At 40.1% G+C, this 25,939-nt stretch overlaps 1 protein-coding gene across 1 annotated transcript in view; it reads left to right on the top strand.

Annotated features, from left to right (window-relative positions):
* Positions 1–1,071: 1,071 nt before the first annotated feature.
* Positions 1,072–25,939, top strand: part of asic2 (acid-sensing (proton-gated) ion channel 2) — a 32,816-nt gene continuing 7,948 nt past the window's right edge. Inside the window, exons 1-2 of the mRNA XM_049467866.1 lie at positions 1,072–1,168; positions 7,857–8,541. Coding sequence (XP_049323823.1) covers positions 7,887–8,541 — 655 coding nt within the window. The 5' untranslated portion in view covers positions 1,072–1,168; positions 7,857–7,886. The remainder of the gene's footprint in view (positions 1,169–7,856; positions 8,542–25,939) is intronic.

Raw genomic sequence — 25,939 nt, forward strand, 5'->3', positions numbered from 1 at the left:
TCTATCTCCCTATCATTCTCATTTTATCTCTTCCTATCTCTCTATCTCTATGTCTTTTTTACCGTGTTTTGTCTTTGGTTTTCTTTCTGACTTTCTCTCATTCCCTGGCACTCTGTCTCTCTGTCTCTCTCTCATTTGCTTCCTTATTCTTACTCCCTTACATTCTCATCCTTTCTCTTCATATCTTTCTTTCTCTCTGTCTTGTCTTTGGCTGTCTTTCTGACTTTTTATTTCATGCTTTCGCCGATGTTTCTCTCTCTCTCTCTCTCTCTCTCTCACTCGTTCCTTATTCGTACTTTTTGTCATTTTCATTACCTTTTTTCCTTTCCCTCTTTTATCTGTCGTTCTTTCTTTCTGTCTTGTCTTTGGCTGTCTCTCTGACTTTCTCTTTCATGCTCTTGCACTCTTCCTCTCTCACTCTCTCTCCTCATTCTCTTTATTTTGTGGTGATGCCCTCTTTCTGCCTCTCTCTACCTTTTTTCTAAGTCTCTCACTCTTTATTCTTTTACTCTCTCTTTTTCTTTTCTTGTTGATGTCTTAGACTTGCTTATTTCTTCTCTTGCCCTCTCTCTGTTTCTTTCTTTGCTAAGGCTCTATTTGCCCTTTTTCTTCCTTCCTTGCTTTCTTTCTTTCTTTTCCTCTAAACGTCTTCACTTCTTCTTGGATCTTGAGATCTCAGTTTGTCCTCCACACTTTGACACTGTCACTCTATCTCTCTTTATCTTTTCTTTGTATTTACTCTCACTTGTCCTTTCTATCTTTTCCTAAGCTCTCTCTCCCCCCCTCTCTCTTTCTCTGTCATCTGTCTATCAATTTGTGTATCTTGAGAGATGTGGAGAAGGCGCACGTGTGGACTAACCTCGAGAGAGATAGATAGGGAAAGAGAGAGAGAGAGAAACACAGCATCCGTCTTAAGTAAGAGGATGGGTCAGTGCGCGAGAGAGCGCGAGAGTGCGCGCGTGCGTCCGTTACATCCCCCCCCCCCCCCCCCCCCCCCTCGGTTTTCTCCCGCTGCCTGTGCGCTGTGTGTGTGTGTGTTTGTGTCTGTGTGTGTGTGCCGCTCACGTCCGCGAGCAGCTCGCCAGTTGTTGGCTGTCGGCGCGTGGGTACGGCGTCAGGAGGAAGCGGAGGGTGAGCGCGCGTGGCTCCGTCTGCATGCACGAGAGAGGTATTCGGGGGTCCAAGCACACCGTCCGTCCACACACACACACACACACCTCTCTCTCTCGCTCTCTCTCTCCTTCTCTCTCTCTCTCTCTCTCTGCCGCTTTAGAATCAACCACAGCATCGCCTCGCGCCCTGACCCGCCTCCTCTCTCTCTTTCCCTCTCTCACACACACACGCACTCACACACGCGCGCGCGCCTGACACGCATGCACGGCTGGCTGTTGTGTCATTAGGCTGCACGTGAGGTGCTTAGACTTGAATATATTGACTAGCGCATGTGTGCGCGCGCGTGTTTGCGCGCGCGTGTTTGCGCGTATGTATTTATATATGCATGCGTGTGTGTTTGTGGGGGGGGGGGGATGTATATGCATGCATGTTTGCGAGCGTGTTTAAATGCATGCATGTGTGTGTTTGTGTGTGTCTGTGTTTTGATTGAGGATTGACCGCTGTAAAGGCGTGCGCGCGTGTGCTTAGACTTGATATTGGCCGGGATGTGCGCATGCACGTGTGTGTATGTTTTGGAGCGTTGGGTTAGTTTACAGCTCTGACACGAGACTAAGGCTGGACTTGACTGAACGTTTTCTGACACTCTGTGTGTGTGTGTGTGTGTGTGTGTGTGTGAGAGAGAGAGAGAGAGAGAGAGAGAGAGAGAGAGAGAGAAAGAGAGAGAGGGAGAGAGAGAGTGGTGTTTGGATGTAATGAGGATATAGAGTAAGAGATAGAGAGGGCATGACAGGAGTAGAGAGGAAAGCTGTGTGTGTGAATGTGTGTGTGTGTGGGGGGGTGGGGGTGTGTGTTGCTAGAAGGGGTTTAGGGAGGAGGAGGAAGAGGAGGGGGAGTGAAAGCCCGGGGCAGTATCTTTCTCTTCCTCCTCGCTTATCTGGAGCAGGAGGATCTCTGTTCCCCACTGACTCTGTGTGTGAGTGTGTGTGTGTGTGTGTGTATGTGGGTTTTCTAGGTCTCCCTGGTATTTATTTATAGGGACAGTTAGGCTTTTACCTTAAATGCTGTGGTTAAACTGCCTTTCTGTGTGTGTGTGTGTGTGCGCGCGCGAGGGGGCTCAGATGTACACATGTATGTGTGTGTGTGTTCAACATCTAAACTCTGTATGTGTGTAAAATTGTATGACTATTTCTCTTTTCCATGTCTGTCTTTCACTCGTCCTTTCTATCTCTTACCCTGTCACTCTTTCCCTCTTCCTTTCATCCCTCTCTCATCAGTCTATCAATTTATGTATCTGAAAAGATGTGAAGTAGGTGCACGTGTGGACTAACCTCGAAAGAGATAGATAGAGAAAAAGAGAGATAGTGAAACACAATCTTAAGTAAGAGGGCACAGAGTTCAGGTTTACAGATATATGTGTGTGTGTGTGTGTTCAACGTCTGAACTCTGTGTGTGTGTGTAGAGATGCTGTAGACATACAGATGTGTGTGTGTGTAGCCTCTCATCAGTTGGGCACAGTTTGTGAAAACGTCATGCATACATCATAGTGTGTGTGTGTGTGTGTGTGTCTGTGTCTATATCTCTCTGTGTCTATATCTCTCTGTTTCTGTCTACCTGTCTCTCTGGCTTCATATCTCTCAGTTTCTGTCTACCTCTCGCTCTGTCTTTCTCTCTGTCAATATCACTCTGTTTCTGTCTACTTGTCTCTCTGTATCTATATCTCTCTGTTTCTGTCTACCTCCTTTTTTGTGTCTGTATCTCTCTGTTTTCGTCTAACTTTCTCTCTGTGTCTATATCTCTCTGTTTCTGTCTACCTGTCTCTCTGTGTCTATATCTCTCTGTTTCTGTCTAACTCTCGTTTTGTGTCTGTATCTCTCTGTTTTTTTCGAACTTTCACTGCGTCTGTATCTCTCTGTTTCTGTCTACCTCTCTCTGTCTATATCTCTGTGTCTATATCTCTGTGTCAATATCTCCCTGTTTCTGTCTACCTGTCTCTCTGTATCTATATTTCTCTGTTTCTCTCTACCTCTCTCTGTGTTTATATCTCTCTGTCTATATATCTCTTTTTCTGTATAGCCTTTTTTATGCCTCTGTTTCTGTCTACCTCTTTCTCTGTGTCTGTTCTCTCTGTTTCTGTCTACCTCTTTCTGTGTCTATTCTCTCTATTTCTGTCTAGCCTTTTCTCTGTGTCTATATCTCTGTTTCTCTCTACCTTTTTCTCTGTGTCTGTTCTCTCTTTTTCTGTCTACCTCTCCCTCTGTGTCTATTCTCTCTTTTTCTGTCTACCTTTCTCTGTCTATATCTCTCTTTTTCTGTCTCCCTCTCCCTCTGTGTCCATTCTCTTTGTTTCTGTCTACAACTTTCTCGGTTTACCTCATTCTCTGTCTACCTCTCTGTCTGTCTACTTCTCTTTTTCTGTGTGCCTACCCCCTACTTTCTGTCTACCTCACACTCTAACTGTCTACCTTTCTCTCTCTTTTGGTCTAACTCTTTCTGTCTACCTCACACTCTCTTTATCTCTCTATTTCTCTCTCTCTCTGTCTGTCTACCTCTCTGCATGTCTGTCTGCCTACCTCTCTCTGTCTATATCTCTGTCTGTCCACCTCTCTGTATCTATCAACCACTACCTCTCTTTTTCTGTCTACTTCTCTCTTTGTCTGTCCACTTGCTCTGTCTGTCTGTCTGTCTGTCTGTCTACCCCACTTGCTCTGTCTGTCTACATCACTCTTCCTGTTTGTCTACGTTACTTTCTCTGCTTCACTTTTTCTCTCGGTCTGTCTACTTCACTTTTTTCTGTCTGTCTACCTTATTCTCTCTTCTGTCTGTCTACCACACATTTTGTCTTGGTCTGTCTTCCTCTTTGTCTATCTTCCTCTTTCTCTATCTTTCCCCTCCTTTATCTTTCTCCCCCCTTCTCTGTGTATGTCTCTTACTCCCATTCTCATTTTCCCTCCCTCTGTTGCACCCCCCCTCAATTCTTTCTGGTAATGTTTTTCTCTTTACCCCCCCCCCCCTTTTTTCTTTTTTTTTTAAGTCAGTCTATCTCACACCACCGCTCCATTCACTCAGGGTCGTGTTACATAAGTTGTCATCTTTCCTTCACTCGTTTTCTCTCTCACCCCTCTGTCTGCTGAGGATTCTACTCATGTCACATGTGTCGTCTTTCAGGAGTGCATCAGCGTCACTCACTGTCTGCAACTCCACGTTCATCCATGTCTGTCGTTCTTCCACGTGTGTGTGTGTGGGTTCAGTGACACTTGCGACATGACTGTAGAACTGATGACATAAAATAATAGTCTGATTTAGCACCGGTTGCTCTGTGTTGGAGTGTGTGTGTGTGTGTGTTTTACTTGCTGTGTGTTAATGTACTTGTGATATCCTTTAAAGCACTGTAACTGACAGTCTAAAGAAATCTATCGGACACATGTGTTTGTGTGTGTCTTATACACTGATTTTTGGACATGTTTTAAAGGATCTGTCCATGCTACTTTCCTGAAAAGATGACGACCATGACTGGATATTCTAGCAAAAAGACAATGGAAACTCAAGCACAATGAATCTGATTGTATTGTTTAATATAAGCCTTTTAATTTAGCACACATGGGTACCAAATCATGCATTCATCAGACTGGATCAAATGAAGTTCTAGTTTTAATACAGATTATTCTGCATGAAGTGTAATACAAATGAGACAAGCAAGCACATAATAAGTGCAGACCATCCCTCCTATGAATTACTGTATTGTTACTGTCATAAATAAACCTTATAAAGTACAAAACAGTTCAAAACTGCCTTCAAATTATGCCAAAAAGAGAAAACTGCTACAAAAGCAGATACAAGGCAATTGCATTACTATAATTTGTTACTTTGTCATCACCTCAAAATCAAAAAAGCAGCAAAGAAAACACTCCTCACAAGGGTGTAGATTAGTTTAGGACTGTTAGGCCATGTTTGCCATAATTAAAATGGTTTAATTTATCATAATTTATTTTAATTGACAATTTGTGACAAACATCAGTACATTGCAACTGCAGTCCATTTTTGACTTCCAGTGTATTTTTTTCTTTGATCAGGACTGTCACTGCTAATTATTGTAGTAATTAATACTTAATAAGCATTTAATTAAGTAGGTAAATAGATTATCATTTTATTTATTAAATGTAACGTGCCTTGATTGTCATTCATAGATGTTAAATTTTATAGTGCCCAACAGATGCAGCCTACTGGATGCAGGCATTGAACCCAAAACCCTGTTATTAATAATCCAGCACTCTAACAACTGACAACGGACCTGAAGACCTTTCCCAGTTTTTGTCCTACTTTAGTCAATGGCAATTCCCACTCATTAGGTAGTTTTCTCACTATTACCCTATTATGCAATGCTGCTGACATCAGAAGTGGGAAGGCTGTCATGTGCCATATGTCATCTCAGTGATAAATCAAGTGCCCTGATGTTTTTTTCTAAGTTGGAACTCATAACCTCCTGATGTCAAAGAGTGAGGCCAGTTGTGAGAATTGTGCTCGCTTGGATTCTTGGCGATGGATGACTAAGACATCCCTAGTTATGGAGCTCATGACCACCTCAAAATAGAGAATGAGCTCATTTTTGCTTTCTTGGACTCTTGGATATGGGTCTCTGGGCTTCTCCAGGGATTAAACTTGGATTCTATGGTCATGGATGGCTGAAGCATCACTTGGGAATTAACTCTTGACCTTTTGATGAAAGTCAGTGGTGCTTTTTTAAACTCTTGGACATGGAGGGCTCCAACATCCCAGGGGAGACGTGAACTAATGACTTCATGATGATAGAGATCAAGGCCAATTGGGCTCTTATGGATTCTTAGCAATGGATGGCTAAGACATCCCTAGGGATTGAACTCATGACCTCAGTTGTGCTTTCTTGAACTCTTTGATATGGATATCTTGTTATCACGAGAAACTGAAGTCCAGGACACAGATATAGTAGTGGGATTACTGGGTATTGAATTCTTGACCTCTTAATGACGTACAGCACAGACAGTTGTGCTCTCTTCAATACTTGGACATGGAGGGCTGTGACATCCCAGAAAAAAGTTAACTAATGACCTCATGATGATAGAGAGCAAGACCAATTGGGCTCTCGTGGATTCTTATCAATGGATGGTTAAGACATCCCTAGGGATTGAACTCATGACCTCTGCACTCTAGAGAAAGGGCTCAGTTGTGCTTTCTTAAACCCTCGGACAAGGATGTCTGGGTTATCACCATGGATTGAACTCCAGGACACAGATAGTATTGGGATTACAGGGTATTGATTGTATATGATCTCTTGATGGTGTAGAGCAAGGCCAGATGTGCTCTCTTCAATACTTGGACATGGAGGGCTGCGACATCTCTGGGAGAAGTGAACTCATGACCTCAATGCCAATTGTTCTCTCCTGGACTCTTGGCAATCTATGGCTATGACATCCCTAGGGATTAAACTCTCGGTAACCTCACTATAGAAATTGAGCTCAGTTGTGCTTTCTTGGACTCTCGGACATGAAGGGCTGAGACATCCCTGGGAGAAATTAACTTATGGCCTCTTGATGATAGAGAGCAAGACCAGTTGTGCTTTCTTGAACTCCCATCTATGAAACGCTAAAACAACACAAAAGATTCAACTCATGACCTCCTGACAGTTGTGCTCTCTTGGGTTTCAGGTTGTGGATGCCTGAAGCATCACTAAGGAATAAACTCTTGACCTCTTAATGAAGAAAAAACAGAGTCAGTGGCGCTTTCTTAAACTCTTGGATATGGAGGGCCATGACATCCCTGGAAGAAGTGAACTTATGACCTCCTGCTGATAGAGAGCATAGTCAATGATGCTTTCTTTGACTCCTGATGCATCACCAGAGATTGAACTCATGACCTCCTGGCAATAGAGAGCAAGGACAGTTGTGCTCTTTTGGACTCCAGGTCATGGATCGCTGAAGCATCACAAGGAAATGAACTAAGTAATCCGCTCTTGAACTTAAGTAAACTCAGAAAGTAAACTCATGACCTCTTGATGATAGAGAGCATGGCGATCTTCAGCTTCTGGCCATGGATGGCTAATGCATCATCAGGAATAGAACTCATGATCTCTTGGTGACGGAGAGAAGAGGAAGAGTTGTGCCCCTTGGATTTCTAGCCATGGATGGCTGTAATTTTACCAGGGATTGAACTCATGACCTGCTGGCAGTGGAACCAAGACCAGATCCATTGAACAGCATCTCTGGGAATTGAAGTCATGACCTCCTATCAGTAGGGAGAAAAGCCATTTGTGGCCTCAGGGACTCTAGGTCATGAACAGTCGCACTATTCCTGGGACCCAAACTCATAACCTCCTGACAATATGGTCAACACTTGGCATAAAGTGGTACCACTTTGCCATTTGCTGATTTTTTGGCTTAAAGTGCTCAATTATGAAGCCTTTTAGAGACTGCAGAATCTACAGAAACTAAGGCACATTTTTAAAAAGATGTAATTATACAAACACTATATGGCACGTAATTTGTACATGCACTAATTTAGCATAAGTGAGGCTCTTTAAAAGAGATGAAGATATGCATTCCCATCATGCAAATTGCCAACTAATCACTGCCCATTCACTGAAAATGTTTTAATCTGTTTTTCTAACAAGTAATTGAGTTTAATTGGGTAACTGTGACAGCTCTAATTTACAGTATATTTTTTGCTTTATTCAAAGACTTGCAAACTTCACTGACGCATTTTGTTTCCTGCAGGTGTGAGTGTGGGTAAATGCACTGGCACTGATGATGGAGCTAAAGGACAGCTGTGGCAGTGAGGGCAGCCACGAGACGGACAGTGGGGTTATGGGTAGTCTTGGAGGCCCGTCATCCTGGGACTCGTTCGCCCAGCGCAGTACGTTGCATGGACTGCGCTTTGTTTTCCCCCACTCTTCCTCATCGTCCCGTCGCTCTGCCCTGCGCCGGCTGATCTGGAGCGCCGCCCTTCTGGCCTGCCTGGTGTTGTTGGTTCTGGAGAGTGCCGAGCGGGTGGCCCACTTCCTCCAGTACCCTCATGTGACCAGCGTGGATGCTGTAGTGTCCGGCAGCCTGGTGTTCCCAGCCGTCACTGTCTGCAACCTCAACGCCTACCGCTTTACGCGACTGACCCGTAACGACCTGTACCACGCCGGAGAGCTGCTGGCCCTACTGGATGTGCACCTTCAGATCCCTGAGCCACATCTGGCTGAGCCCCACGTTCTGACCTTCCTCACCGAGAAAGCCAACTTCAGCAACTTCAGGCCCAAGCCCTTCAGCATGCGCGAGTTCACCGAGCGAGTGGGACACGACCTGAAGGAAATGATGCTTTACTGTCGCTACCAGGGTCAGGAGTGCAGCCATCGGGACTTCAAAACCGTGAGTATCTGCTGGGGACTTTTGCTATTTGCTGCTATCAAAGCTGGTGGCTTTGTGTGTTTAAGGGTGGCGGACCCAATCTTTATGGTTTTGATTTGTGCTGTCTTGCTGCTGGTGTTTATATTTATGCAAGTATGTTGTTTCATTTTGTAGAGATGCACCAAAATTGAAGTTTTTGGCCAAAACCAAAACCATTCTTATTTAAGAAAATGCACTTTTTTAAAAACACTGAAGAAACTAAATAGTCCAATTTTTGTCTTGCTTATCAAGCCAAAAGCAAAAGACAAGACTACATATACTTATTGAACAATTAACATTGATAATATCCCAGAAGACAAGCCAGTTCAATTCTACTAATGAATTTAGATTAGCAGAGCTATTACAGCCATAAATGTACCTCAGTAATGCTTTTTTCTTCTGCTTAAATGTTGTGTAATTTAGAGTTTCTCTATTAGAAGAAACACTGAAACATAAGTTCAAATAAATTTGGCCAAACACCCCAAGTGCTTTTTTGTCTGAATGTTTTCGGTTGCCAAATATTATTGGTTGCCTAATATTCTGTGCATCCTGTCTTTTAGATTTTTTTTTTATGAGTTGGGCTACATTGCGGATTTTTTGGAGACTTTATTCACTATTCATTGTATCACTGTATTTGTAAGGCTTAGCAAAACTGTTAGACTTCCCTGTAATGCTACAGGTTTTTGATGGATGTTCTTACAATTTCTACATACTGTATGTGTATATCGGCACCTGCATTGCCAGATATCTACATAAAATATACAGTATCTTGCATCAGTCCAGGATTCCTGTCTCCCTGCAATATCCTTGCTCTAGTTTTATACACTGTGCTAATCGCAGTGTTGCTTTCTGTTGGATTGTATTGAGGATATTCACCTGCTGGCAGTGGATAGACCAGAAGACGTTAAATTTTTCATGACAGGCTTGTTCTTCATGCAGCGTTCAGGAGTGTAGAATCAGACTGACTGGACTTGAGATGATATTGGAGCTGCAGGGGCGCACCAAGGCCTTGCTGTTGACTTCTTTTAACTCTGCGTTCGTTGAGTGGCCTGTGGTTCTGCATTGCAATGTTATAGTCTGTAGGGTGCTTTAGTTTGAGGTTCTGTAACAATTGTAAATGAGACATTTTAATTCTGTCTCTTGAATTTTGTGGCTCTGGTAACAATGTAAATTGCCAATTGATTGTCATCTTCATCTTCAGTAAATGGTAAAAAAGTAAGGTTACGATAAGGTAGCACCGGTCTTGTAACAATCAAAAGATTGGATTAGCTTACTGTAAATAAACAGAGATGCCGGAACAACAGGTTTTGGCCACGTTTGGTGCATAAATATGACATAACTGGACAGAAAGGACACACTAAAACCAGAGAAAGTGGAGACAGTACTTGGGCTGCAAAATTACAGAGTGGGTCATTTTGTTGGTTCCAGGGGTCCTTTACTAGAGGTCACGTCTCAAACTGCTCACCACTCTATATCGTGCACTTGCTTTGAGTGAGAACCCAACACACACTCTAGAGAGCAAAATGTGTGTACATTAATATCCAGAACTTGTTTGACTTTAAATTTATTAATTTTTTTAAGAATTACAGATTTGTTTACTTCGGCACCCCCCAGTGGCTAATCCTGCGGAATTACAAGGGTCCCATAATTTCGACCATCTTCCATTTTGCTTAAAATATATTGCTGGCTAATAATGTGTGTAATAATGCATATTTTTGAATGGCTGGACTTATTTGTGTTGACCACATCTTTGCCTGCATCGTCTATGGGAGCCAGCGGCTCCCAGTGGTGTATAAAGACATCCTATTTTCTGTGTGGGCATCCATACTCTGATTATGTCAGAAAAAACATGGCGACACCCTTGTTCACTTCGATTTAGGCACCCTAAAGAGTGTACATCTTTAAAATCGAGAAAAAACAGTCGTCGCTCTACGAAATTGAGGTATGTGCTCCACACAGTTTTTACGCACAGATTTAAAACATTGTTAGTGATACAAAAATAATGTTTTATGACGGGATAATAGGGAACCACACTTTACCACAATTTCTGTTTCTTTTTACTCATGAACGAGAACGAAAATAAGTGTAAAATTGTTGGTAAAAAGGTTACATGCTTTACAACCAGTCAAGTCACAAGAAGAACACTTAACTTAAAAGTAACATAAGGAAACTAGACGAACTACTAGAAAAAACAGTGAGTTGAGTTTAAGTTTTATTAAACAGTTTATTTTCATACTTGTGTCTGTGAAATGTCTGTCTATGACACATTTGAATTTAAAAGCCTCTAGGTTGTAATTTTATACATACTTTGAACTTTCAAATCAAAGCAATTTAAAAATAAATGTTACCATATATTTTTTTGTAGGGAAGGAAACCAGTGCTGTTTGCTGTTTGAGTGGCAAGTGGGTGAAAATACTGCTCTGGATTCCAGATACTAGTGTTGGGACAGTATTGTATCGTTTTTGTTTGTTTATCAAATCGATAGGTGGTGTAACATAGTACACCACATAGAAACATAGTTGTTGTAAATTTCCTAAGTATCGTCCCCAAATTTGACTTATTGAAGTTACTGCTTCAATACTCCACATGGTGGCGCTTGTTGAATGAATACGGTGAAGAGGATTTGCTTATTTAGGGTTGTTTAATCCTCTTCAGTAACAGATGGCGTGAAGTATTGTAGAGAATTGTATTGCAAAATCACCTATTGAAAATCACAGAATGAGAATATTGTGATACCCTCGTTAATATCGTATCATGAGATGCTCTGTGATTCACACCCCCTACTAGACTTCATTCTGCTGGTAGATGGTTAGGGAATGTGATGGTGGACTGTGAATAGCATTCATGTATTTTGCGATTTGCCCTTTTTTTGCGGTTTCTGCAGATCTTCTGTACATGGCATCCAAAAGACAGCTTCCAGCTTTGAACTCTCAGTCTCATCTTCATGCTGCAACACATGGCTTCAACATATGGCTCATACGCCTCCTTCTGTTTCTGTTGATATTTACTGTGTTCTCATCTGATATCTGATGCCACGATGGCTGGCTCTGATTGGTCATGCTTGCTGTGTTTGATTCTTACTGTATATTCCTGTTTTTTTTTTTTTTGCAATGCAAATATGCCAATGCAAAAGGCTGTATATAAATGAAACTGGTCATAGTTATAATTACATTTATTATTATGAATGTTCAGGGACTGTGCCAGTGCTGTTGGCTTTATTAGTAATTTGTTTATCTGTCAATTATTGTGATGATAAAAGAAAAAAGGAAGGATTAGGAAGCCGCATAATACTTTGCTAAATGATAGAATTGTGGAATAATTAAAAAAGACCTAATTTATTTGCGTTCTTGTTAAATAAACATTTACACATTTAGTTAGTGGTTTACTGTTGTCTGATTTACAATACCCATTTCTGACTTTTTATTTATGACATCAAAGTCCTTATTTGCAAGTCACTCTGTTCACTCTGTGGCCCTCTCTGCAATGTCATCGGGCACTTATCTCCACATATGAGGAAAAAATGGCTTAATAATGTCCTTTTTATGCTTGCTGCTCTTGCGCAGATCTCCACATTAAGGATTATACAGCTCTGGTAAAAAAATAAAGAGACCACTTCAGTTTCTGAATCAGTTTCTCTGATTTTAAATGTATTAATAGGTATATGTTTGAGTAAAATGAACATTCATGTTTTATTCTATAAACTACGGACAAAATTTTTCCAAAATTCCAAATAATATTATAAATATATTGTCAGTTAGAGCGTTTATTTGCAGAAAATGAGAAATGGCTGAAATAACAAAAAAAGTTGCAGAGCTTTCAGGACTCAAATATTGCAAAGAAAACAAAGTTCATATTCATAAAGTTTGAAGAGTTCAGAAATCAATATTTGTTGGAATAACCCTGGTTTTTAATCACAGTTTTTATGTATCTTGGCATGTTCTCCTCCACCAGTCTTACACGCTGCTTTTGGATAACTTTATGCCACTTCTGGTGCAAAAATTCAAGCAGTTCATCTTGGTTTGATGGCTTGTGACCATCCATCTTCCTCATGATTATATTCCAGAGGTTTTCAAATTGTTAAAATCAAAGAAATTCTTTTGATTTTTTTGAATGGCCTCTTATTTTTTCCAGAGCTGTATTTGCATGAAGCAGCGTTTTTTTTTGTGCAGTTTTTTGCACAGTTTTACTGTTTTATTTAGGTAGTAAAAAACTGTCAAACGTGCAAACCTATTGCCTGAAGTGCTTCCTCCTCCCAATCTAATGTCCTATACATTTCCATCTGTACATTCTGTGTCTCTTAAGAAAGAGTTGCTGTGGTTCAAAATGCTTTAACTTTTCCTTAATGATCGTAAAAAAATATGTCATAGGAAAGACAACTCATTAGAAATAAATGTTTGTTTGCAATGGTGGCATCTTTTTATAGTAGTTCACTGATACATAAAAGTCAAAAGTCAATGGCACAGCAGAACGTATCAATTGATCATGAAGCGTTACCGCAGTGGACAGTTTCGGAATTCCCACACTTGTGTGTATAAGTTTTGAGGTGGTATTCTGTGAGTGAGGCTGAACATTGGCCAGTCTTCATGGCAAGGAAGTTGTTCTGAAGTTTTTCGTCGAGTCAAATAGTAGTGCAGTGGGAATACATCACTGAAGGTAATGGTCAGGAACCTTTCTCTGGGGCTTTCTGCTTCTGCTTTAGATATCCACGTATCAAAGTCACAAATAAAAGTTGTGAAAGACAACAGCAGCAGTAAAACATTTTGGTTCACTATTTTAGCGATCAATAACTGATACTTCAATTGTGCATCGCTCAGCTTGAGCTTCGTGAGGATGCAAAAAGTTCACCTTATGTGTCTTGAAACGTGCAAAAGGCATGTAATTAATTGTGTAATGTACTAATTAATGACCTGTGTGTTCACGCTGTGAAGGTGTGCCAGCAGGTAATTTAAGGTAACAGCAATGTTATTTTATTTTGTATTCTGTTTATTGATGATGTAAAAGCTGGATTTGCATGCTACGGGTGTGTTTTTTTATGAGCGGTATGTATGCACGCTGAGCATGTGTCTTGTGCACGGTGCACCTGTGTTGCTACGATAGTAGGTATGGACGGGTGACTGTTGATAGTTGTCAGGGTTTTAAATCGGTCAGTGGCGCATGTGTGTTTTCCTTCGCCAAGATAGAAACATGCCAGATACAGTATTGACCTAAACACACCTGAACACACCTCACTTCCAGACCACCACGCCCATCAGTGTAGATATATTCCTTAACTCCAATGCTATTTTAAAGGCACAGGCACAAGGCGTGGCCACAAAATAGACTGTTGACAAGGTGTACAATAGTGTGATAGGGCCCTAAGTGTCTTTGTGTTTAAACATGCTATATTCCGCTCTGTGCTCATTGAGGTGCCATTATTAATACAAAGATGTGGATGTGGCAAAAGTCACGGGACACTTGTGTATATTCGTGTTTTTTATGGCTTAATCTAAATCCAGGAAATCAACCCTAAATACACTGGAACATCTGCATTATTGTCTTGCAAGCTGCCAGGTCAAGTAATTACTGCCGATTCATTAAGACAGCACCGCTAATCGATCCTTGCTTCTCAAGTAATGGCCTTCAATTGTGTAACGGTGAAAGCCACAGTTCAATTATACCTCCGTAATTTAATAAGCATACCAGCTATCATATTAAATCTCTTTAATCTCAGAGAAAGCCATGGCTAAACTAGCTATAGAAGTGCTGTATTCACATTCAGACTCAGTCGCCTCTTTTAGCCGAGCACCCCGCCGTGCTCCCGGAGTCCCCCGTGCCATTTAAGGTTCAGCTTGCTTGCTCTGCAGGTGTTGTCTTCTCACATATAGCGAGAGATGTGAAATGGCTGTGTGCTGCGCTCTGCTTTGAAGATCCCTCTTTTAAGATAAGTGTGTGTGTGTGTATATGTGTGTGTGTGCGCGTGTTCTGTCTCCCCCGGGGACCAGATATCAAAGGCAAGCATTAGTCTGGCTGGCCGTGTGTGCTCTGCTGTGACCCTACACACACACACACACACACGCCCACTCACACACACATAGCTTGCGGACGATGGCCGTCGTCTCTGTGGGTGGCAGTGTAGCAGGAGGATGGCTCATGTCCCGCTCCTCATATTCTAGGAAGACGAGGCTGTCTCTTTAGAATGCAGTGCGTGTGGACTATTTCTGCCCATGCCTCTGCGCTAATTTGCTAGCAGTGTGAAGTGTGAGTGGAACAGTGCAGAGCTAAATTAGCATGGACGCTTGTCCACTGTCCAAATGGATGGTCAGATAAAGCTAAAAATGTTCAGTGAGGTTCATACAGTAGCAAAAATTTTGCAAGGTTTATTTAATTAAAATAAGAACAAATAGATTAATTAAATACTTTAAAATATTAAATACTAATACTAATACTAATAAAAAGACTGTGTAAGGCATATATGTGTAGTCATACTGTTAGAGATGGGCCCCATCAGTTCATGGTCATTTTCTTTATTTTCCTACATTGGAAAAAAAAAAAATCCACACTAAAAAGGAGCACATAAAGAATCGTGTAGTTTTTTTTTATAATTTTAATTCTGATAAAAAACAAATTAAATAAAAAACGTAAAAAAAATACTGAAGTGATCCACACCAAAAATGAGCACATAAAGAATCATTTAGTTTGTTTTTATAATTTTAATTCTGATTAAAAAAATAATTTAAAAAAGTAAAAAAAATACTGAAGTGATCCACACTAAAAAGGAGCACATAAAGAATCATGCATTTTTTTAATAATTTTAATTCTGATGAAAAAAAAAAGTAAAACAAATACTGAAGTGATCCACACTAAAAAGGAGCACATAAAGAATCATGTAGTTTTTTTTTTTTTAATATAATTTTTATTCTGATTTTCCCCTATTTTCTCCCAATTTGGCTCTCCAATTGTCCCACCCCTTTGTGCGTCCCCATCACCAGTGGCACCTGCAACCCTAGGAGGATGCGGACGAGCACACGCCTCCTCCGACACTTAAAAGTGTTAAACAAACCCAAATACTCTTGATTTTTAACCATCTCAGGTTTCTGATGCTGGTAACTCTGATTAACTTATTCTGTGCAACAGAAGTAACTCTTGGTTTCCCTTTCATGGGGCAATCCTGATGAGAGCCTGTTTTAATCATAGCATTTTTAAAGGGTTTAAAATCAAACAGTTTTGTTGGTTCTTTACTTAGTTGAGATGTTCTTGCCTTTTCTAATATAGATTAGAACATTACTCAAACAAAGCTATTCACTGTATACCAGCTTTATCTCTTCACAACTTTACAACTGATGCTCTCAAACACATTAAGAGGCAAGAAATTCAAGTAATTAACTCTTGATAAGTTCAGCACAGCTGTTAACTGACTCTACCTCATAAATCTGACTGAGAAAATAAATCCAGACAAGATGTGCAAACTGTCTCTATCTAAACGAGAGGTGCCTACTTTGAAAAATGTAAGATATAAAAAAAATCATATTCTGGTTTGTTTACGAATAAATGTTTTTGTCTACAAAATAATTTCACATGTTTTTCTTAATAGTTTGAATGGCTTTAGACTTTTTTTTTTGGTAAATAATGAAAAAATACTAAATTTAAGGTGTTCTCAAACTTTTGACTGGTAGAGTATATCCAGGAAAAGTCTGTTCTGCAAGGTAATTTTTTTCCAATATAGTGCAGCTCTAGTCTGGTGACATATTTTCTATCAGAACTAGCAACACAATTAAATACGCCAGGTTTATAGACATGTGTGGTGTCAGGCACATTGTGTGATACACACATTAATTCCCCAAGAACTGTGAACTTTAAGAACTTTACGCACTCATTTTCCTTACCAGCCTTAAGCTATATACTTTATTTGCACTACTGTTATACAGGTTCTATTTATACTGTCATTTCATCTCAGTCACCATTAATATTGCACTATTGTCGTCCATCTTACGGATGTCTATTGTGTCCTTTTTGTATTGTACATAGTGTCTCCCATTTTTTTTATATTATATATCTTATTTCACCCCCCACCACTACTGCACTTTGTTTTCTGTCTTATGTATGTCTATTTGCGTCCCTGCTGTATTGTACCCATAGTGTCTCCCATTCTCTCTTTTATTATATCTATTATCTGTCCTTGCTGTAAAAATGTGGGAAGGAGAGTAACGTAATTTCAATTCTCTGTATGTCCTGTACATATGCAGTATTGACAATAAAACTACTTGACTTGACTTGATGGACAAACGTTTGTGGTTCCTGTTTTTCTTGCATTGAAATGCAAGCTACAGAAAAGGTGTGAAAGACAACAGCAGCAGTAAAACTGCTGTTTTTGTTGTTAAACCTTCCCTTAATCCACGCTTCACATGCATGGGGATTTGTACATGTTGCAGTTAGCTCTGTGTTCATTTTGATGCAATTATTGATACATTGTTCTATGCATGCACTGCACTGAAGAAGCAAAGTTCTGATAGCCAACATTTCCTGACCTGGGAAAAAATGCAAATTTGTTTTTTCACCAAAACGCTACCTTTAACAAGTGCTAAGAGTGCTGGGAGAGAGGAAAAGAGGTGTGAAATTGTTCAAAATAGCTGTTTCTGATCATTTTCTGTTCCAGCATCTCTAGAGGCTTCATCCTGTGAGGCAGAGCCCACAGAGACGTGTGCCTTTCCCATATTCTGTCACCATTCCCCCCCCCCCCCCCCCGTAAAGCCAGAGAGTATAAAAACGGCAAATTATCGCCCTCCAGTTTTTTTGCTATCCCTTTCTAGCTGCCTGCGAAAGCAGCAGATAGTGAAATAACTTGAAGATAGCATCTCTCCCTGAGTGGTCGTGTACACGCATGGCGAAACAAATCAACAGCCGTGAGAACGCGGGTATCGGGAGCCAGGGAAGGTTGCAAAACATTTCCTTCTTGTTGAACCCCTGTGTGACAGCGTGTGCTGCCTACGTGGCTATACTCCATAATTATTGTGTTTTGATCCAGAATTTATCATGCGCTGAGTCACGGCGAGTCCCCACAGAGTCGAGCCGGATTTAAGTGTAGTTTAGTTGTAAATGCTGCGCTTCCCCGCCCCTTGTTGGTGGCCCGGGTGGCTCTCTGAGATGAGTCATTTGTATTAATCCACTGGTCTGGATATGGAATCTGTCATTTAAACTCCTCTATGTGGGACTCATTGTGAACAGTTTATGTCATTGTCACTTAGAAACCTGACGATAATTAATGCTTATATGATGAATGACTGATTCAGAAAAATGTACCATATTTTTACTTAAAATCCTTGAATTTTCCCTAAATTGTCAGTGTGCCTTATAATCTGGTGTGCCTTATATATGAATTCTACCAGTCAGGTTGTAATGAGCAGTAAAGCCACTCTGCTTAAGTACAGCATTCTACAGGAGTTTCACTTTAGTTCTTCAGCACAGAGGCTGGAGCAGTATTAGCATTAGCCACTAACCGCGCTAAGCGCTAGCTCTTTCGACATTCAGAGGTATCATCAACCTGTATTCTGCGTGTATACCACAAGCTACGTGGGACAACCCACTAGCTAATATCGCCCTGGCTTGCCAGAACACTCAGGGTTCCTCAGTGCAGCACTGTCGAGCGACATTAGCCGCTAAATGTGGCTAGTGCTAGCAGTTAGCTGCTAATGCTAATGCTGCTGGACCCCGCCTTAGTGGAAATCTGGAAATCTAAGCTTACTGTAAATAAATGGAAGCGCTTTAATCACCCAAATAAACAGAGAAATCTGTGTAGATTAACATCCAGCACAAGAATTAATTTTGTTTGCTTAACTTATCTTTGCTTTACAGATCTCACCACCCAGCAGCAAAGATGGCAACACCCCTGTTTCTTACTAGTGTCGTATAAAATGCACCTTATCTGGTGCACCTTATGTATGAAAATAGACCTTTATTGATGGTGCACCTTATAATCCGGTGCGCCTTATAGTGCGAAAAATACAGTAAGAAGTCTTAAGCCATATTTGGACAGCATTCATTTACCTGTTCAGGTGGGGGAATGTAGTATTACCAAAGTTTCTTAATGATTTTAGCACCTTCCGAATGTGCCGTGTCAATCTTTTTTTTCTGAACTGTGTGCTATAGTGTTAGCAAGGTTTCTGGAGAGTTTAACCAATTTTTTTTTACCCAAAACGGGCATCCCTTCAACGTTCTGAGAGTATAACTTCAATTCAAATCCAATTTTATTCCCAAAGCAGTGATCAGACACAACCTACTGTTTCTAAAAAAAAAAAAAATAGGCACTTCTTCTAATCAAAACATAGTCAAATTCTACAGATATTTAAATTCTGTTTAAATTTTCATCTCAGTTGAATACATATTTGGGTACCGCACTTAAAATCCTTTAATTTTTCCAAAAAATGGATGGTGCGCCTTATAATAATCTGGTATATCAGGTATTAAGGAGCAGTAAAGCCACTCCGCTGAAGTAAAGAGTTATAAGCATTAGCATTAGCCGCTAACTCAGAGGTGAGTACCATATTTCACACTATAAGGTGCACTTAAAATCCTTTAATTTTCCCACAAATCTACAGTGCGCCTTATTTATGAATTTTACCAGTCAGGTTGTAAGAAGCAGTAAAGCCACTCTGCCAAAGTGCAGTTGTTCCTGAATTTAGTTTAGTTCTTTAGCACTGGGGCTAGAGTAGCATTAGCATTAGCCGCTAACCACTAGTCCCCGTTCAGAGTTATTCGTTCAGTGTATTATCGGCCTGTAGCCTGCTGCTAACCCCTACTACTATCAAACTATCAACTATCAAATCTACTCATAGCAACAACAGAGCATATATTGCAGTGCTAAACATGCTTATTATGATGAAAACAATGCGTTTTTTTCAATACATACTATTTACAAAACTTTTCAGACAGTTGCTCACTCCTTGTTTCTTCTAAAAATCAAGCGTATTAAAAATAATTTATCCTGCTATCCCCCTAGAAGCTCTATATTTATCAGTGGAGAACTGGGACTAATAAAGTAAGGCCTTCAGTTCGGGCCATAAAGGCAGAGCCAAATTAAGATCGTCTGGTGCCTCTGGGTATTAGAGCTACAGAGCCTTATCTCCACAAATGCTGCAAAAATAACACTCTCCTTATCACATAATTTATCTACTGATTATTACCCAAGACCTTTAAACAGTTACAGGGCCCAGTTCACCCATATACATACTATATCTATATACACTGCCTGGCCAAAAAAGGTCACATAGTCTATTATTTGGTTAGAGTGGTTTTAGCTTTGATTACAGCATAAAGTAATGATGGTAGATTTGGATCACTGTGCAAAGTCTTCTCCAGCACATTCCAAAGATTCTCAATGAGGTTAAGGTCTGGACTCTGTGGTGGCCAATCCATGTGTGAAAATTATGATCTCATGCCCCCTGACCCACTCCTTCACAATTCCAGCCCCATGAATCCTGGCATGGGGACAAGACATCTTGGAATAAGTTATAAGTTCATAAAGTTCATATTCATAAAGTTTTAAGAGATCAGAAATCAATATTTGGTGGAATAATCCTGGTTTTTAATCGCAATTTTTTTGCATCTTGGCATGTTCTCCTCCACCAGTCTTACACACTGCTTTTGGATAACTTTATGCCACTGCTGGTGCAAAAATTCAAGCAGGTCATTTTGGTTTGATGGCTTGTGATCATCCATCTTCCTCTTGATTATATTCCAGAGGTTTTTAGTTTGGTCAAAATCAAAGTGGTCTCTTATTTTTCCAGAGCCGTATTTTAGCTTAAAATTGCCCATAATGTTTCTGTTTTTATTTCGAGTTTTTTTCTTTTGTTAAATTTCTGCAAAAAATTGTGATCACGACAGGTCTACCTAATTCATCACTTAAACATGCCTGAATCTGCATCAAATTTTATTTGATTGAAAATTAAACAGTACACAGTAAAGATCAAACTTTAATTGTAAAATTTTACAAGAACGAAAAGTTTTCAAGCCTTAAACCTTGACCCAAACCTCACTGGCACGTCCCGACCGGCAAATAGGGAAGAAAAAAAGCTGCTGTGAATTTGACGTCATTTAGAAATCAATGTTGAGATGATCCTGTGGACTCTGAGGGGAAGCCTGAGCTGCTCTGTGAGGATTTGGTCTGTGTGTAGGGCTTGTGGGATTAGTGCTCAAAGCTTTCGGCTCTCTCTGCCTTCCTCCAGCGCTCACTCAATAACACTTTGCTGTTTCTTTCATCTTTCAAGTTCACTGAGATTCTGACTAATGCTGATAGTTTCCTTCACTGTGGAGATGTTCTTGTTTGTGCCCCATTACGTTTTGTTTGTACTATTAAAATAATGGCAGATGCTTCTGAAGTGAAAAGTAACGGTGATGATTAAACATGAGTCTGAGAGAAACTGTAAAAGAACTGTGAAAAGAACTGTAAATGTTTGCGTAAACACTCTAAGAGCGCTTTCACGCTTGTTCTGAATAAATGATTTCATACCCAGGACTGATCCTGGGCTTGTTTGGATGAGGAGCTCATTATTGGAGGTTTGTTTTTCCAGGCCGTGGATTGATTGCACAGAACTGTACATCACTTTTCTGCACGTAGCTATACAAAAGCTTCAGTCGTTTGGTGCTCTTTGTTATTTTAATTGTATACAAACACTCCAGCGGTGAGGAAAAAGGATTTTTAGGATGTTTGGCATTTCTCACCATGCTGTCAGTACCTGCATTCACTCCACAAAGCCGAAATCATTTCAGTTACCTCATTCCAGTTCTATCACAGTGAGGGTTTTTTATAATTTGATATTATTATACTGATGGAAAGGGAAGTAGCACAATAAGTGCAAGCAAACTTCATTTTACAAAATCACATGACCAATCACATGACCCCAAACGCTGCATCTGGAGCAGATAGCCTCCACACCCGGATCTATAGGTGTGCAGTCAACTGTGTCAGTGTGTGTTTGGTTTCGTGAGGATGCAAAAAATAAGTTTTGCACGGCACGAAGTCTTATAATTAATCATTGGTGTGATTTGGTGTAAAATGAAATAAAAAAACAATCAGCGTATCACTTGCCATTCACTTTAAGATACAGGTGTGCTCTGACTTTAGCGAATTGGTATTTTAACAGCGCAATGCTTCTGCGTTCTCAGCAGAGGATGCATGTTCATGCTGTAAAGTTGCACGAGCAGGTAATTTTTGGGAACAGCAGTGTTTAGTATTGTCCTTGTGTGTCTGTAATAAATGGGGGTGTACGAGCACTAAACATGCGCGGCACACCTGCATTGCCAAGATACGTCTGATGAACGTCTGATAATTGACTGTTGTCAGGGTACTAATCGGACAATGGCACACCTGTGTTTACGATTGCCAAGATAACAATAAGCCAGAAATGTACCTGAACACACTTTGTTTCCAGATCACCACTCCCATTGGCATAGATATATTTACAAACAATGTAGCTTTTTAAATGGCATGGGTGCAAGGTGTTAAAATAGACTTTTGACAGTATGTGTGGGCGATATGGCCCTACAATAACATCACAATATTTCATGTTATTTTTGCGATAACAATACTCTTGGTGATATGACAAAACATTGAATAAAAAATAAACACTACTGTAACAACATTAAAATTAAATTGTATTATTGCATAGGATATGATATGGCACACCCCTAATTGAGATATTAAATAATACAACAATTTTATCAAGATTTGTTACTGATGTCAATGATCTAATATGTCATGATACTAATAATAATGCACCAAATATCTCCATATATCCAGAATTAAAGTAAAATAAATGATACTGGACAGATATAATCTGTCTCTAATAGATCTATAATGGGAAATAAGAACAGTGTGAATTTCCTTTTGCTAAAAACAGCAAAAAAGTAGGACCCTAATGTGGCCATAATTAGGGTTTGGTGATATGGCACGATATTTCAGGGTGTAAGCACGTTTGAATATCACAATATTCAAAAATGTTGGTGATATTATTGCGTACGATATGGCACACCCCATTGATTGACAGGGTGTAAGATAGCAATGAGCATTGCAATGCATCTTGCGCAGGGTGCATCTGTACTCTGGACAACTCACAGCTTCAAAAACAGCTTTCACACTAGACCAAACATACCAAATCCACGGTGCAGCCGCCCCTGTGTCTGGAAAAAAGATCATGTGAATACACCTTAAGCTTATTAGACCACTAATGTGTTTCTTAAAAATAAAGAAGTAATGAGTCAATCGAACAGGTGCAGTAGATAGAGATTGAGTTATCATGTGAAATTGTTCCTTAATAAAGGACCAGAAAAACTCTTTCTTCTTTAGTATTGTGTCAAAAATAGTTAAAAAATCCTGGTGACAAAATGGTATTTTTCTTTTAACACTGGGTTTCTGCTGTGCATCTCTAAACGAAGACATTCCAGCCACAGAGGGAGAGAGATGTTAGAGGGAGAGCTCAGGAATGACTGAGAGTGCTGAAGTAGTTCACCAGGGACCAGAGTCAGCAACTGAGTGACGTTTTTATAAATGACCACATGAACCACTGTGGGGAAAATGAGCTTCTGTGTGTCTGGAGCAATGATCTGACGGGAAAGAGGGAGAATAGTGTGTGTGTGTGTGTGTGTGTGTGTTAGTGTGTTTGGAAGTGTGGGAGTGGAGTGTATGTGTTTATGTTTATTCAGGCAAAAACTTTGTACTGCAGTTTGTACTAAAACCAGCTTTAATGTGCCTAAATGTTCTATCATTAGGATCAGATTGCCAATTTGTCCCCCTATGATACCACAGACTTCCTTAAATGGTCTGTCTGGAGATCGTAACTGGCCTTTTCCTTTCACTTTAGCTAAATATATAGCAAACAAGTAAAGCAATGGATGCTAATGAGGAATCTTTAGCTCCTACACTAGATACTTTCCTTTCACTAAATGATATGCCATCATTTTGATCTAAATTGATGTACTGTGATATACTATGAATGCTCAATTGACGATAATTCTGGCAACCAGGCAGGCCAATGAAGTATTGCAATCTGGTTTAAAAAAATCCTTCATGCAAAATCTTAGCGGTAAGTAGGCAAGCAATGTCCTGCTGAAAAATGCAAATTAAAAAAGCCTTGCCATTAGAAATAATGCATGTGGCAACAGGATGCCAAAGTGCTACTTCTAAAACAAGCATCATTGATCATTGCATCATTAATTACCAATATACATTTACCCAATCAACCCAAAATTAAGACCTAATGAACAGGGGCTACATGTCAATCAATCACTTTTTTCAAAGTTTAACCCCGCCTCCTTATGATTGTCACAAACAATGATGAGAGACTGGGCGTAGGTGCAGGTATAATTTATTTAAACTAAACAAGTAAACTAAAGCAAAACAGAAAACAAACAAGGGAAATGATGACACAAAATAAAGCAAGGCTAAAAGATAAACTGGGCCATCTTGGCTAAGAGAACTAAACAAAGAAACCTGGACTAAAAGAACTAAACTAAAACATAAATTTTGCAAAACAAAAAACACTAAAGACTAAACTACTATGGTTAACAAGCATGTAAAAAACAAACTTACAGACATGAAAAAAACTCAAACCAAAAGAGAGCACACAACAGATACTAAAACTACAGAGTCTACTAAGAACACAAGAAAATACAAAAGATTCAACCAAGAACACTCAAACAAGGGGCTCTATATATATGAAAAGTATTGGAGACACCTGTAGGAGGAAACGAGCGGGCGGGGTTACAAACGAGACATAAGGGGACACAGAAATGTGTGTTTAGAAAACCAAACAGGCTGAAAAGCAGGACAAGAAAAAAAAAATAAAAAACACAAGACAGACATGGGCTAAGGTGTGACAATGACAGAGCAGAATAACGGAGAAAATCATGGGGAGGGGGATTATTTAAAAACAGGAAAACAAACTGTTTGAATTAGACACTAGAGGTTGAAAGACAGTTTAGAGGAGAAATGTATGAGAATGGGTGGAGCTACACCTATAAACATATTGCAGCCAGTCAGCAAAGGCTCTAGACCTATAGTGGATTCACCTTTGAGGAATATTGCACTGTCCATGTTTTCTACAGTTATTGACTCAAAACATTTATGCGAAAATGCTCTTTGGCCAGAAATGTTTAATGGAAATAAATCATGTGTTTTTATATATTTTCAAATTATCGGATGTAAATGCACTAAAACTTGATGGAAATGCGGCTGCTAACAGCAGCAATATGTGTTTGTCCACTGGACTCTAGGCCTCTAGGCCTGTAGTAGCTGATTTGCTCTTAGGCGCATTTTTTTTTTTACAGAGAAAGAATTACAGTAAATCGTGCTGACGAGTTAAGTCCCCAGGTGACTATGTTTTATATTTCTGCATGATCGAGAGCTTTAAGCTGCTCAAAAACTGCTTTCTCCCAGAGTGTGGATTAAACACAGCGATGTTGCCCCATCAGCTACAAAAGTTTAATGTTAAGAGACTTACTTGTCCTGCACCTGGGGTTGAGGCTGACACCACCATGTTTAAAAGCATGCACTGGCTATTTTTTAATGGCTTTTTTCTTTGTATAAATACAGAATATGTGAATTACTGTATATTGTGCCTGAAACACCTGGGGTATGCCCAGCTGTTTGTATGCTGAATGTACCTCCGCTTGTTACTGTATGTATCCCATTGAACATAATAACAAATAATGATATAATTACAGTCCATTGTTGGATGTAGGACAAGCAGTAATTAGGTAAAAGAACTGGTACATTCAGAGTAGCACCGAGCACAAAGGCATGCATGGAACAGAACCTGAGAGGAGAGGTCAGGCAGCTCTGACTCAGTGAATGGGTCTGTGTAATAACCTTCTCACAGCCTTCATTCTCTTACTGCTGTACAAAACCGCACACAAGCGAACGGAGAGGATGGAGCTGTGTACTAGATGCTAATCTAGTCCCTGTAGAGAAGTGTTGCTAATAGAATAGGATTTGCTTAAGCAGATCATCATGAATGTTTTGTCTTCATGCCTAATGCTTTGGCATCAGGCATGGGCTAGATAAAGCGGGTATAAAGCCCCCCAGTATTGATCTGTGGAGCAGTGGAACTACAGACATCCCACTTCTCCTGGGATTCGCGGGATGTTCACACGTATTGATGTTTTGATGCTAAGTAGAACTCTCTTATGTGGGTGTGATTTACACTCAACCTCTCTCTATCATAGTGCATCAGTTCTAAACTGAGTTCAAAGACAGAGAATACAGAAAAAAAACCCCTTCATTTGTTTTAGTTAGAACAACATATTAGATATGCACATGAAAGGCTGCATCATTAACAATCCTCTAGTGGTGGGTTTTGTGGAGTGGTGGGTGTTGTGTGGAATGAGCTTTTGCAGGGTGGTATGTGTAAAAGTGTGTTCTCTGGAATGATGGGACTTTTTGGATGAGTTGAGGATGA

Source organism: Astyanax mexicanus, chromosome 19, assembly GCF_023375975.1.
Source record: "Astyanax mexicanus isolate ESR-SI-001 chromosome 19, AstMex3_surface, whole genome shotgun sequence".
In the NCBI taxonomy this organism is placed as follows: domain Eukaryota; kingdom Metazoa; phylum Chordata; class Actinopteri; order Characiformes; family Acestrorhamphidae; genus Astyanax; species Astyanax mexicanus.